The sequence below is a fragment of the Diabrotica virgifera genome, chromosome 2, assembly GCF_917563875.1.
Source record: "Diabrotica virgifera virgifera chromosome 2, PGI_DIABVI_V3a".
Classification (NCBI taxonomy): Eukaryota; Metazoa; Arthropoda; class Insecta; order Coleoptera; family Chrysomelidae; genus Diabrotica; species Diabrotica virgifera.
Genome location: NC_065444.1, coordinates 198,455,462 through 198,470,078, shown reverse-complemented (window position 1 = coordinate 198,470,078; position 14,617 = coordinate 198,455,462). Strand labels below are relative to the sequence as shown.

Genomic DNA, 14,617 nt, shown 5'->3' with positions numbered 1-14,617 from the left:
GTTTTTAGTCCAAAGTTATTTATTTGTTCTGTTCGTATATCGTCCAGGCCAGCCGCTTTGTTATCTTTCATTTGGTGGATCGCGTCTCTCATCTCCTCTAGACAAAAAGAGGTACCTAGTACATCTCTTTCTTCGTCGATGTTTCGTTGAGTACTCACCTTGTTCTTTCTTGATGTCGTCTTACCGTTCATTAGAAGACGATGGGCTATCTGATCGGGTGTGACTTCTGTCAGGTTGACTGCCGAGGCAGCGGGGTCGTTGCCAAAATTCCGGATCAGCTTCCAGGCACGTCTGCTGTTTTGTTTCATGTCCAGACTCGTGAACGTTAAATCGGTAAAATACAGTTTTTTTTAATTATTTTCAAATTCAAAAAATGCTTATCATACCGACTGAAAGCAAGAGTACCTTTTAGTACTAGAGTGCCTCACAATTTAATAATCCACTGTCAAAAATGCTTAAAAGTTAAAGACAAAAAAGTTATGCTATAAAATATCCGTTCCCTGTCCAAAACGGACACCCATGACCGGTACTAGAAATTACAGTTTTCGTTTTACTAAATAGAAGCGTTCTGGGGGTATTAAAAAAACTAATTAAATTGGGTTAAAGTCTTAAAATTATCTAAGAAATCTTCAGTCTTCGTTTTTTAGGAGAGTTTCTGGACACCCTGTATATACTAGTCATTAAAAAACCGTTTCCTGTAATTTTAAATTAGCAACATTTTCACCAAGAACTCCACAAAATTTTGGAGTAGAAAAACAGCATTTCAATTCACTACTTAATATTTAGTTAACACATACAATATTTTTATTTTATAGAGTAAAAACAAAGTGAGTCAAAGCATAAACGTAAAATGGAAGTCAACTATGGAAAACTTACAGACCTTGGATTTCAGTGACTATACTGTTTATACAGGTACTTCCGGCGTGGCTCTACTTAAATTATTACAAGATCCTGACGACTTCCAGAATTTAAAGGTATTGTATTGTAAAAAATAGTTTGAGAAAAACATATTATGGGGCGTACACTAAAAGTTTTGCACAATTGATATTAAAAAATATAGTTTGGATAACTTTAATCTGCCTTGATGTTTTTCAAAGTATTCATCTTTAAAATACATTTTTGCATCCGAACAAACTAATCATCAAAGCATTCATGCTTTTAGTATAATATAATTAATTATTAATAATAGGTATCTCAGAAATGACATTTTTGTATGCGTTGATGGCCTCATCTAACAAAGAAATCATACGGTGCCATGTCAGAACTGTATGCAGGATGGTCCAGCAAAGCAAAAGTTGTTGCCTTCAAATACTAGGATATTATATGCGCCGTGAGGGAGCGGGCATTGTCCTGATGCAAGAAGATGCGACGATTCTGTTTTTTTTTTGCGGAGTTTATCAATCACCTGTGGCAAACAAGTGGTTGTATACTTTTCAGCATTGACGATTGTATCATTTTTAATGAAACATTGGCAATACATATGTTCATTTTTTTTCAAAAAAGCTCACAACTATTTGTTTGCCAAAGTAGGAGACTGTTGCGAGAGCGGACTATTTTTGTTGCCTTGGTTCGTTTTGAAACACTCAACCGTTGATTGGCTTTTGTTTCGTGCTCATAGCAATAAATGGATCTATATTTCAAAGCCATATCATCATCAGTCACAACGATCCATACCAACGGAGCTGCATCCGTTGAACCTTTTAAGTGTTGCACAGTACCAATCAACACGTGACTTATTATGGACAGGAGTCAGATTACGAGGAATCCAATAACTGTACATCTTTCTCACTGCCTAATGCTCCAGTAAAACTTTTTGGATTTGATTCATGCCAATGCCCAATAATGCACGAATGTCATGATGGCGAACACGTAGTAATATCTGCTTCAATCATGTCATACACAGCATCAATGTTTACCGGGACAGCAGCTGTGGCCGGACGGCCTTCGCAGAATTGGTCACTGAGTCTGGTGCTTCAACGCCTGAATTCTTCAATGGTAATGAGATTGGAGCTAATTGAAGACAAAACCAATTTTGAATACTTGGGTGTAGTATTCGATGAAAATGAAAAAGGAATGGGAACTCGATGCCAGAATAGCAAAACTGAATAAAAAATTAAGTAGTTTAAGGACCCTAATGAACTCAAAATACGTTTCTAGACAAGACAAACTCCGAATATATAAAACAGTAATAATTAGACCCACAGTAACATATGCCTGCGAAGCATGGACATTAAATAAGAAAGAAGAGGAAGCTCTGGAAATATGAGAAAGGAAAATATTGAGACGCGTATTCAGAAAACGGAAGACAGAAGACGGTTGGGAGCGAAGAACGAACAACGAATTAATGGCGTTGTACAAAGAACTTACCATCACCAGGTTCGTCAAGTCTCAAAGAATCAGATGGTTGGTACGTGTAGAAAGAATGGCAGTAAACAAAATGCCTAAATTAATAATGACCAGAAAACTAATTGGTTCCAAAAGGAAAGGTAGACTCAAAACGAAGTGGATTAATAAAGTGGAGGAAGACCTTCAACAAGTGAAGATGAGGGACTGAAAAAAAAGCACAAAATCGAAGTGAATGAAGAAATATTTTTCATCATGTCCTTCAGAGTAGTTAAGAATTTTGTATTTACTTAGTCTAAGTTTTGTTTAAAATAATTCCAGACGTTCCAAGATTCGTCCAGCTGTGTTAGAAAGAAAATAAAGCAAATGCGTCTGTTTGGTTTCACACTGATCCACTCACATCCAGTCAAGTCGAGTCGCGCCGAGTCAATACTCTCCATGATTCGATAGGTCGAATTTTTTACATCAGTCTTGTTCAGTCACTGCACGGTGTTCACATTTAAAAGTGAATATTGAAAAACTGATATTATTAGTTCGAGAGAATGATGAAATTTATAATCACAAAAACCCGAAACATCGAAATATAGCATTTCTTAAATGAAAAAATAAATTGAAATTACAGATTTTTTTATAAGAATTTATTAACAATCAGAATTACACATTCTATAAGTTAATTTGATAATAAGTATAATAACTTATATATAAACTATAATATTGTACACTAATATGGCGTTATGACGTACATCACCCAGCGGTTTCACCTCAGTTCCAGCGAAGATCTATGGGCCATAATCTTCGCACTCTTCTGTTGTTTAGTTGCTGCAGTAGTGGTAATATTAATTGGTTGGGTTGGCCTTCGAATTTCTCATGGTGTCTGTTGGCTCTTTCTTGAATCACTGTGAAACGAAAAAGGACGATGGACTACCCCAGCTAATTGAAATAATATTCGAAAATATTACCTCAATCATCCAAGATAGCCAGCAAGGTGTGTGTTTGTCTTGTCCTAATCTTAGATATGAACTATGAAAATTTGGAATGAAACCAAACAAAATAATATTTTTAATTAATCATGTTTATTGTTCAATAAAGATATAATAAAAATATGACTTATTAATTGCATTAACAAATATATTCAAATTCTTGCCAGAAACTAACAATTTGTAGATTCTACTTATGGCTTTTGGTATTGGTTTGCTGGTAACTTCTTGATGTCGAATGGTACTGCTGTTGGTTCTGCAACGGGCTCTGGGGTTGTAGGTGTTGTATTCCACCAGGCCTACGGATGTTGGTCGTTGCAGTCTTGGTGATGTGGTTGCAGTCTAGATGATTTTGCCCTCGTTGTATCGCCGGCGATTTGAGGATTCTTGAAGCTCCCAGAAGGAGGACGGTAATTTTTATCCCAAAAACTAGAAGAATAATGCTGTATAAGTTTTGACATCAAGAAGAAAAGGTACCCTTTGCAAAAAAGTATTCAAAGAGTAGCAGATGGCAAGGGGTAAATTAAATGGAATTAAGATGAGGAGAATAGTTAAAATTTGATTACTAAACGTGTATATATGTAAATTAAAAAGATATATTTAAAACTAAAATATCAGAAACCATGCTTTTAGATGAGAGGTTAGGTTAGATATAAAAAAAATATTAGAAAAACTGCTAGATGCAGAAATGTAATTAAAATATGATAATATGTATTCTTACCCCAAGAGAATGATGTCTGGAAATTGATAGCTATTATCAGCTCTGTAATTGTCTTTTATAAGATTACCACCACCACCATTTTGAGAAATAAAATGACAGCGTGAACTGTAGGAAGTTAGGCATGTTCCGTATTAAGACAGATACTCACAGAGTAAGAATATACGGGGTACGTTCAGTATGATGATTTAGATTTTAGATGAAAAGAGATATTATAGAAGATAATAAAAGAGGGTAATAAAAGAGGGCGCCAACGAGTTTTTAACGAAGAAAACTGGTAAAACAAATGGAAGAAAAGGATTGGTAATGAAATATTAAAGAAAATAAAGTAAAATAATTATTTAAAAATAAAATAACAAATATGTGACGTTTGTAAGGTTATAACTGTGCTGACCAGCGGGATATTTAGGTCTCTGTGAAGTTTTTGGTTGGAAATGTACCACGGGGCATTTGCGATGGTGCGTAGAATTTTTGATTGAGTTATTTGAATTCTTTTTGTATTTGATTTGCTGGCACAACTCCATAGTTCGATTCCTTACGTCCACATAGGTCTGATGACTGTTTTATAAACGAACAGTTTGTTCTCAATGGAGAGTCGAAATTTTCCACCTATAAGCCAATTAATTTCTTTCACTCTCAACTCAACAGATTTGTTTCTTCTTCTTTAAAATATGTTGTTTTCCAGTTTAATTTACAATCAAGATGAAGCCCCAGGTATTTGACGATATTCTGTTGGGGTATGTTGACTTGATTATGGCTAATATTTGGGCATTGGTATTTTCTTAGTGTGAAAGTTATATGTGTTGACTTAGTTTCATTAGCTTTTATCTTCCATTTCTTTAGCCACTGTCCGATTTGGTCTAGGTGTTCTTGAAGTTTTAATACTGCAGCTGTTGGATCCTCTTCAGTTGCAAATATTGCTGTGTCATCAGCGAAAGTTGCAATGGTGGTTTCTAGAGAGGTTGGTAAATCGGATGTGTACAGTACATAAAGAAGTGGACCCAGTATACTACCTTGTAGGACTCCTGACTGAATTTGGTTATGATGTGATAGTTCATCGTCCACTTTAGTTTCAAATTATCTTTGATTTAGATATGATTTTAATAAGTCAAAGTATTTGTTGGGTAGAGATTTTTTGATTTTATAAAGTAATCCCAAAATAAAAAAATATGAAAAAAACATTTTTAAGAAACGCTTTTCTTTAGTTGCGAGTGCCTAAAATTAAAAATATTATAAAAAATCAACTAAAAAGCAAAAAATAAAAAAAATTAAAAAATCTAACACATTCGTTAAAGAAACGCGTGGCGCGTCTTCATCGAATAAACTGTTTTCGCCCCACGCTTTTTTTTTAACGCATGTGTTAGATTTTTTTAATTTTTTTTATTTTTTGCTTTTTAGTTGATTTTTTATAATATTTTTAATTTTAGGCACTCGCAACTAAAGAAAAGCGTTTCTTAAAAATGTTTTTTTCATATTTTTTTACTTTTTAGTCTTACAATTTTCAAACATTAAAATATATCGTCATGTTTATTAAAATATGTATAAAAGATATGATGTAGGTACAAACATGAAAAATAGTCGGAATCGGCAAAAAATTTGAAACTTTATTGCATAACGTAAACAATTAACGTAAAAAGTAAAATTATGTATAGTTCATATAACTAGCTACAATCTGTAAAAGTTTCAAGTTTCTTCATTGTAAAAAACAAGAGATTTTAATCATTTTCCGTTAAAATCGTTTTTTATTTAGACAATTATAAATAAACATAAACAATTTTGTTATTGATTTTTCGTGGATTGTTTCCGCGAATGCATATATCTGCATATTTTTAGTCATTTGCATTGAGCAAAAAGTAGTCAAATTAACGTCCAAAGATTTGACCCAAACGATTAAACTAAAGAAAAGCGTTTAATTAATACGCCAAAACGAATGCGTTAATGTTAATTGTACCACAAAACCTCTCTACCGGTGGTTTTTCCAAGACTACGATAAAAACAGGAATTTTTAATTCAAGGTTTGGTTGAACGATGGCTGAGTGTGAAAACCTCGTATCTCATTGTACAGAAAATTTTACATGAGTGACTTTAAACTGAATTTTTGCATACTCTAACCCAAAATATATATGAAAAATGTATGTGTAATGATCTAAACATACTCAGAATCAAAAATATATAGTTTTTTTGTTTTAAGTTATAGTATGCAGAAATTAAGTTTAAAGTCTCTCCTGTAAAATTTTCTGTGAAATGAGATACGAGGTTTTCACATTAATCTATCGTTTTGTTTCGTATCATATTGAAATTTGACATGAATAATAGGGGAGCAAAGTATGCTAAATTTGCAGTCACTCGAGCGTTATGGGGACCTATTGGGTTGTGATTATTAGGCCCTAAAACCAAAAAAATTTAAGTAAAATGTTCCATTTTAGTGGGAACTTTCCACTTTTTAATTTAATTTTCCATTTCCAACAATCGTTTTTTTCGATTATAGCGCCATCTATCCATAGCTTGAAAAAATGTCTCGAATAAAAGTTGCCTATTTTTACGTAAAAAATCCAAATCTGCAATAAAAATTTGGGGCTTCCATTTAAGATTTTAAAATAACCTCCAACCCTACCTCCGTGGGAGGTCATGTTTGTTACCATTCGATAGATTTTTCAAAAACATAATGAAATTGTATTTTGCAGTTTTTCGATCTGATGTTTATTTTGCGAAATATCGCGGGTTTGAATTTAAAATTTTAAATTTACCCCCCATGTTTGGTACCATTCAATCGATTTTTGAAAAATATTGAAGACGTATTTTTTAGTTTTTCGATCTGATGTTCATTTCGCGAAATATTCGCTTTTTTGTGAAACTTTTTGATTCACGCATTTCCTTACACCCCGCTCAAATCGTCAGATTTTTGAAATATACACTCTTTTGCATGTACTTAACTTACCTTAGCTTAATCTGACAATTTCGAGTATTTTTAAGGATAGATTTTTTTTTCGGGCCCCCCATAACGAACTTCACTGTGTTAAGAGCCAATATATTGCAGAGGTACATCTGCAGGGTACCAGGTTTCTCCCCATATGATAATCTGACGCGCTCAAGTAATTGCAAAAATCTCCGCTTGGGCTCCCCTACCATAAGCGCCGATTTTTATATAAACAAATATGAGCGTTCAAAATTTGACACTTCATTGTTTACCTATGAAGCATTACGTAAACAATTAATGTAAAAAGTGGAAATTATGTATAGTTCATATCATTAGCTACAAAAGGTAAAAGTTTCAAGTTTCTACATTGTAAAAAACAAGAGAATTTAAGCATTTTCCATTAAAATCGTTTTTTTATTTAAACAATTAATAAACATAAAAACAATTTTTCCACCTACCTCTACCGAAAGTATACTTTTCCGGACCTGATTGTAGGGAGCAAAGTTGTACTTTTCCTCCCCAGGGAAGAAAATATTTTTCCTCCCTAGGGAGGAAAAGTAAAAGTGACGTCATGGTATTTCATTCATGAAATATAACTTATTGACGCCCTGTACAATATCTATTTTCTATTACGTAAGTATTTATACATTTCAACGTTTATTTAAAAACACTCTGTATTTTGCAGAATGGTAAAAAACAGTAAATTGTTATTCTGATTTAACAATGTTTACAATGTTACATTAATAACAATGTTACATTAATAATTTGACTTATATTTGACAGTTGACAGTTATATTGTACCTAGTTGGTAATTAGGCATTCCAAATCACGTGATATAATATGGCTGCTGGATGGCGAAACTGTCATCCATAGGCGTATCCAATGTTTAAACCACTTCATATTTAATTTGCTATCACAATTTCACAAATTTCGCTACACAATTAACAAAAAAACAAAACCAAACAGGATATTCTTTACAAATTTGTCAATATTCAATGTAAACATTAGATACGTCATGACCACCCCCCTTAACTATGTCTATGGCCATGTCAGTTTAGCCATCCACCGGCCACCACTGACAGTTCATTGGAATCCCTAATTTTAGTTCTAATAAATTTTGTTGGTTAGTTACATAAATAAATTAAGGGGATGGGTACGTATTTTCGGCTGCAATGGTATTTAAATGGGGATTCATTTTTTTTCGAATCCTGAGAAAACTAAAAGTATTTTTGAAAAATTTAAACGCAGAATGAAAGATTACGTTCTTACCGAGGGCCGAAAGTCCCTGAAAACTTCTATAATGTTTATTTTAATAAGTTACAGGGGTGAAAAACTAAGAGAAAATGTAGTGTGATTTTTAATTTCAAATATCTCATTCAAAAGAAACGTTTTATTCATTCTAAGGAACTTTCGGCCCTCGGTAATAAAGTAATCTTTCATTCTGCGTTTAAATTTTTCAAAAATACTTATTAGTTTTCTCAGGATTCGAAAAAAAATGATTACATCTAAAATACATTGAAAATTTTGACAGGCGTCAAAATGTTCCTTTCCTCTTAAGTAAAAATGAAAAAAATGACTTGTTATTTGAGGAAGGTGGAAAAACCATATGTATAACATGGGAGTAAAGTGCCTTTTCCTCCCTTGAATGATTACTGCCCTCCGCTACGCGTCGGGCAGTAAACTTCATTCTCGGGAGGAAAAGTAGCACTTTCCTCCCTTGTTATACAAATAGCTATTTTTTATTGACTATTCGTGTATTGTTCCCGCGAATACATATGTCTGCAAATTTTCATTCATTTGCATTGAAGAAAAGGCAGTCAAATTAACGTCTAAAGATTTGATGCAGACTATTGAACTAAATAAAAGCGTTTAAAAATGTAAAAAAAAATAAAAGTAAAGATGATTCAGAAAATAGTTGTGAAAAAATAAATCTATGGTCATTAGAAAATAGTTGTAAAACTTTTTAGGATCATCTAATAAATCTGAAAACATATGGCGGAATGAACCAAAAACAGATCTTCTAGTATTTATGTGTGAACCCAAAATAGTTTCTCTCGTTGCTTCATTCTCCTTCGAAGGCGACGTGTTATTACTGTTTGAACAACTACATCCATTTTGAATCACATGTGTCTCTACATTGATGACTCCACAAGACGCATTCAGTGTGAAAGTTAATGACTGACTTGATTTGACTCGACAGGACTGGACTCGATTGGACTCGTTTGGTGCGAATAGGGCCTTAGAAGCAAACAAGCTGAAGGATATAAAATGAAATATCATGCCAAAACTTTTTTAATATCTACCACTGTCTATTTTGCTTCTATTGATATCAGTATATTTTATATAGAAAAAATGATACCAGGACTATAAAAATGATTACTATAAAATGTGACTATAAAAAATGATGAAATATTTTTTTCATTTCTAGGAGGTTTTAAAACTGCTTTCGCTTCACAAACTGAAAGGAAGAAGGCACACTTTCCTGTGCGGTGATGCAGGACCACTTGCAATAGGAATAGTGGTACATAGCAAATTGGGAAATCACGATGAAGTTTCACAACTAATATCAAAGTAAAGTTTATTTATTGCTTTAAATAAGTATTTTTTTGCAATTGAGGCCCTCAGATCAACAATGACCTAAGCCACAAATTGAGTATTTTTAGATTGATATATCAATAAAAGCAGCAACATTAGATCTTCGGATTAACAGAGGCCTACAAACACAACCTACCTCTATATTTGGATAGATGGCTACATAATTTCTTGTTGCCTTAACCAAATATACTGCAAATATGAATGAAAAGATTGCATTTATCTCAAAATTTCGTTTTTGGGCTTAGGCCATTGTTGCTCTGATAGCCTCAATTTTATTTTAATCCAATATTTCCTACTCTTTATGTATATGACTTTTTAGACGTATTAACCTATCAGTTACTTTTTATATCGCCCAGTATTTTCGTTTCCTTTTTCTAAATTTTTCTTAAGAAATCATTTTATGCCGTGTTATTAAAATTATACCGCTTAAATGATACCCATTCCGTACTTTTAAACAATAGTGTTACGGTTTGTTTGGAAATACTCTCAATAATAGTTATTTAACCAACAAGTGTATTAATAAGGGCGATTAACAATTGAGATATTTTAACGCGTGACCGGAGCGAGCGCGTTAATGTTCGAGATTGTTAATCGCCATTTTAATTCACGAGTTCATTACAAAACTTTTCCGTCGACCGTACTTTTCAGAAATAAAGATATATCCTTCTTTTGATTTTTCAAATACACAGAATGTTAAACAATAAAGTAAATAATGACATACAATGACAGATAGTACTAACAGCGGCTACTTGATTTTAAATTTTTTAGTGGGAATATAAATAGGTATATGTTTGGTTGCCTACACCACAGGTCACTGCCAATCACAGAGCGTTTAATTAATATATGCAAGCAATGTATATTGTGTTGCCTATAATGAAATCGTTCATTAATAGAAAATCATTCATTAATAGGGGTCATTAATCAATGATTTTGAGGGTGTTAAAATTTATCATAAATGGACGGTCGACGGAAAGCCATTTAAAGGTTTTACCGAAATGCCGCCAAAGAACCCACGTACTGATCCCGTTAAGAGTTTTGATTATTTTGAATACCTAGAAACGATATCTAACGGTACTTTTTTCCCATAAATAATCTGTACAGCAATCTCACTTTTTCAATTCTTTTTATTTTTTGTTTCGCAGTAAGATGTAGACAACGATCCTATGTGTGTTAAGACTTTTATTTTTGTACCTTTTGTTCAGTGGCGGTTCTAGACCAAAAAAACTGGGGGGGGGGCAAGTCACAATAGATTTTGAGTGACCGGTGGTTTCGTTTGATCCTCAAAAACCCCAATCATTGAGAGGGGATGTAAACATTCAAAAAATCAATTCTACAAAAAAATAGTTATTAATTGAATTTTCGAAATTCCATCCGTTTCAGCACACTTATGAAATAAAATTGATTAATTGATCAATAAAAACTATCAATCCTTCTCCAAAAACATCAATTCAACATATTTTTAAATAAAAATATATTAAACAATAAATAAATAAATGAGAAATTGTAACAACAAATTTTATTTTATACAGATTTACTGCTTGTTGACAAGGTTTACATTTATTTACAAATTTAATCTGCTCTGGCCAACATTACTAAATGTCTATAATTTGGTCTGGATTGTTCATCAACCTTTCACTTTCTTCTCTTTCTATCGATATTATTGAAAGGTTCGTCAGTCGATTAGTTGTCATGGTAGAGCGCAGATAAGTTTTGGCTCTTTTCATTGTGGAAAAACTTCTTTCAGCTACAGCACTCGTTACAGGTAATGTAAATAAAAGCTGGGCAAATTTTGAAAGCTCAGGATACAACATTTTTTGTGTAAGTAAATCAAAATAAAAATCTGTTGTCTTTCCTTTGAAATCATGGAAAATCTATTTTGCCATTTAAATTTCATACTTACGATTTTTTGTATTAATGAACATACTGTACTGATCTGCAAAACTGCATGTAGGGTCAGTTGTAAGGAATTCAGTGCTTGATGGATTTAAAACTTCAAAAGCCATAAAAACAGCTGGATTGGTTGTGAACCTGCGTTCAAGCTCGCCTATCATATGGTCTAGCACTTCAAATAATATTTGTTTGAACAGAATTTCATCATTATGCATAGATCTTTGTCCTGTGAAAGTCATGATGACTGAATCATAAAATTTTATTGGTATTTGCCCCTTACGCTTCATTTGGTTATCAGAGTCTGTTAGAATTTTTATTTCCGCTTTTTCAGCTACACAACAATCTTGTTTCCAGCATTCATCAGAGAAATTATCAGATCTTTGACTTTGTAGTAACCTTTTCAAACCATCGATAACTGCAGAGCTCACTAGTAGGTCTTCCTTCTGTAAAGCTACAGACGTTTGGTTTGTATATTCCAAAATCTTCCCTAAAAATTACAGAACAAATACAATTTCAAACTGTTTGAGTTGCAGCCAGAATCCCCTTTAGCAGTAGAAGCTTCAACTTTGTTTGTTTGTAGAGCATTTCAGGTCCTCCAAGGCTGACATTACAGCTAAAAAGTTATTTTTGAAATACATTACCCTTTTGTATTTACATACCCATCTGGTATAACTTTGTTGGGGCATCTCAAACTTTCTTGACTTTGGGTCTTGTGCGTCTTTAAATTTCTGATGTCTCAAGGTAGAAGCCGAGTGATAGGAATAAATTGCTTCAAGCATTTCCAGAGTTTCGTCAACCATGTTCATCTTTTTAGCTGTATCCACTAATACCAAATTCAACCTATGGGCATAGCAGTGCACATAAACACATGGGTTTTCAGAAGCTTACAAATTGAAAGTACTAAGCGTTGTTGCCAGTGTTGTCAAATGTATTGTGAAATGAAAATTGAACACAACCGCTGAATAAACAAGATAACGTGCCTTTTTAACGAAGATTATAGTACAAAAGTCCTGTAAAAACTGGGCGGGCGATAAACAGATTATCTAAAATTATTGTGAGTAGGTACATTCTTCTATTTTAAGCTAAGTAAAGTGATGTTGCTTTCATGTTAGGGAAGTTTATTTAACAAAATAAGTGACTGAATTTAGTTACGTTATAGAATTTAATATTTATAATTTGTATTATAAACAGTACTATTTCATTATTCTTATTACATACTTAAGTTAATTAATATTTTTGTGCAGTCTCTTTTTTAAACATATTTATCTCGAAATGGATTAACTAAACAACATTTTGTGTTCTTTGTACATATCTAACTAAACTTTCTCATTTATTGCATCTTTTTTTATTTCAACACACAGTTAATCCGTTGCAAAGAGAACTTACGCTAGTTAACAACATTTCATGTTTTATATGCGTATATAAATTAAGAAGAATTTTTTATGTCCATATACTTTATGATATTTGGTATTTTCAATATATTTTACCATGTTTTTATTTTTATGACATTTGTAGTTCGTTAACATTTTTTTGACAGTATTTTTGGTATTTCTCTTTGTTTTATCAATATCCCATTTCTGGTCTTTTAGGATTCAAATATTTAAAAACCAGATGCGCCTTTTTTTGAAAAGTTATCCTTTTTCTTGCTCTTTTTGCTGTGTATCTTACTTGTTTCTCACCCCTATACATGATCCCGCCCTTAATCTACCAGAACTGAGCAACGGTGCCTTCGTGTCACATAGTGTATTAATGTTCTAAGTTTACTTTTTAGTAATTTCACTATTAGTCCAGGGTAATAAGGTTTTTTCCATGACACTTGAACAGCCAGTGTATTGAAGCGTTTTTTCGACAGGTAATACCTATAAGAGCAAATTGTAACTATTTCCTGCGTAGGATCTGGCGGCCATTTTTATTTATAAACAATTAAGTGTCAAAAAATGGCATTTTGCACTTTTTTTTAAATCAATGGAAAACAGGGAAACTTATGGTTTTTTTAGTACAAATATCTTCGAGATTATGGAAAAGCTTTAAAATGACGTATTACGAAGTTTGATATACTCATTTATTGTTAATATAATTGCGAGAAAAGATCGGAATTGCAAAAAAAATTATTTTCACAATAACTGTTGTAAAAATTAGTGTACAGCTTTGAAATTTTTGTCAAATAAGGGTTCTTTGGTGCTTAATATGTGATAAAAATTTCAAAGGGATTCATTCAATTGTTTAAATTTTATTCAAATTGTTTATCCCAGAGAGCATTTTTTTGCAATAACATAAGTCAGAAGAAAATGACGTTAGAACCATTCCACAGGTGTCAAATGAAAGAGCATGAGCTATATTTTCAAATTGGTTTAAAAAAAGTGAATAAAAAATTCATTTATTAGTAATAAATAATTATGCAGAAGTATCGTAAATCTTTCCTTATAATCTTTTTATTTTGTTATATAAGAAATTATACATATTTATTACAATTTTTTATCAATTATGATATAGATAACATTACTTGGTAGTTGTGCACTTAAAACAGGGTAAAAAAGTTAATTTTTTTGGAAAAAGTTATTCAAAAAGTTTATAAAGAAAAATTAACGATACTTTTGCATAATTATTTATTACTAATAAATGCATTTTTTATTCACTTTTTTAAACCATGTTGAAAATGTAGCTCATGCTCTTTCATTTGACACCTGTGGAATGGTTCTAAGGTCATTTTTTTCTGACTTATGTTATTGCAAAAAAAAACGCTCTCTGGGATAAACAATTTAAATAAAATTTAAACAATTGAATGAATCGCTTTGAAATTTTGTCACATATTAAGCACCAAAGAACCCCCATTTGACAAAAATTTCAAAGCTGTACACTAATTTTTACAACAGTTATTGAGAAAATATTTTTTTTGCAATTCCGACATTTTTTCGCAATTATATTAACAATAAATGAGTATATCAAACTTTGTAATACGTCATTTTAAAGCTTTTTCCATACTCTCGAAGATATTAGTACTAAAAAAATCATAAGTTTCACTGTTTTCCGTTGATTTGAAAAAAAAAATGGGAAAATGGCATTTTTTGACAGTTAATTGTTTATAAATAAAAATGGCCGACAGATCCTACGCAGGAAATAGTTATAATTTGTTCCTATTACCTGTCGAAAAAACGCTTCAGCACCCTGGCTGCTGAA

At 32.2% G+C, this 14,617-nt stretch overlaps 1 protein-coding gene across 2 annotated transcripts in view; it reads left to right on the top strand.

Moving 5' to 3' along the window:
* LOC114328104 (lanC-like protein 2) overlaps positions 1-14,617 on the top strand; it is a 114,530-nt gene that overhangs the window by 82,410 nt on the left and 17,503 nt on the right. For both annotated transcript variants that reach the window (XM_028276878.2, XM_028276877.2), the window contains exons 2-3: positions 816-974; positions 9,384-9,526. In XM_028276878.2, coding sequence (XP_028132679.1) covers positions 864-974; positions 9,384-9,526 — 254 coding nt within the window. In that variant the 5' untranslated portion in view covers positions 816-863. The remainder of the gene's footprint in view (positions 1-815; positions 975-9,383; positions 9,527-14,617) is intronic.